The sequence below is a fragment of the Penaeus monodon genome, chromosome 24, assembly GCF_015228065.2.
Source record: "Penaeus monodon isolate SGIC_2016 chromosome 24, NSTDA_Pmon_1, whole genome shotgun sequence".
NCBI classification, from domain to species: domain Eukaryota; kingdom Metazoa; phylum Arthropoda; class Malacostraca; order Decapoda; family Penaeidae; genus Penaeus; species Penaeus monodon.
The window spans coordinates 14,483,599-14,483,847 of NC_051409.1; the positions used below are offsets into that span (position 1 = coordinate 14,483,599).

General features: G+C 53.4%; 1 protein-coding gene across 1 annotated transcript in view; it reads left to right on the top strand.

The window, feature by feature from the left end:
• LOC119588871 (A disintegrin and metalloproteinase with thrombospondin motifs 1-like) overlaps positions 1–177 on the top strand; it is a 17,883-nt gene extending 17,706 nt beyond the window's left edge. Inside the window, exon 3 of the mRNA XM_037937510.1 lies at positions 70–177. Within this exon, the coding sequence (XP_037793438.1) occupies positions 70–177 (108 nt within the window). The remainder of the gene's footprint in view (positions 1–69) is intronic.
• Positions 178–249: the final 72 nt, after the last annotated feature.

Below are 249 nucleotides of genomic sequence, written 5' to 3' on the forward strand. Positions count from 1 at the left end.
CATTAACCGAAACCTTCTTCTTGTCCTCCTCTGCCTTGCCTCAACAAGAGCTGTCAACTCTTGCAACAGCGTCAGCGCGTCACGGCCGTCTCTGCAAGCACAAGAGGGCCGGCCCGTAGGAGGCTGAGCTCAGCAGTTGCACGCAGTGAGTCAGCGCAGAAGGTGCTGAGGTCCTAAGATGCTCCTCTGACTCTCTCTCATCCTTTCTTTGATCGATCTTTCTTTTGTCCGAGATTCTCTCTTTGCTGT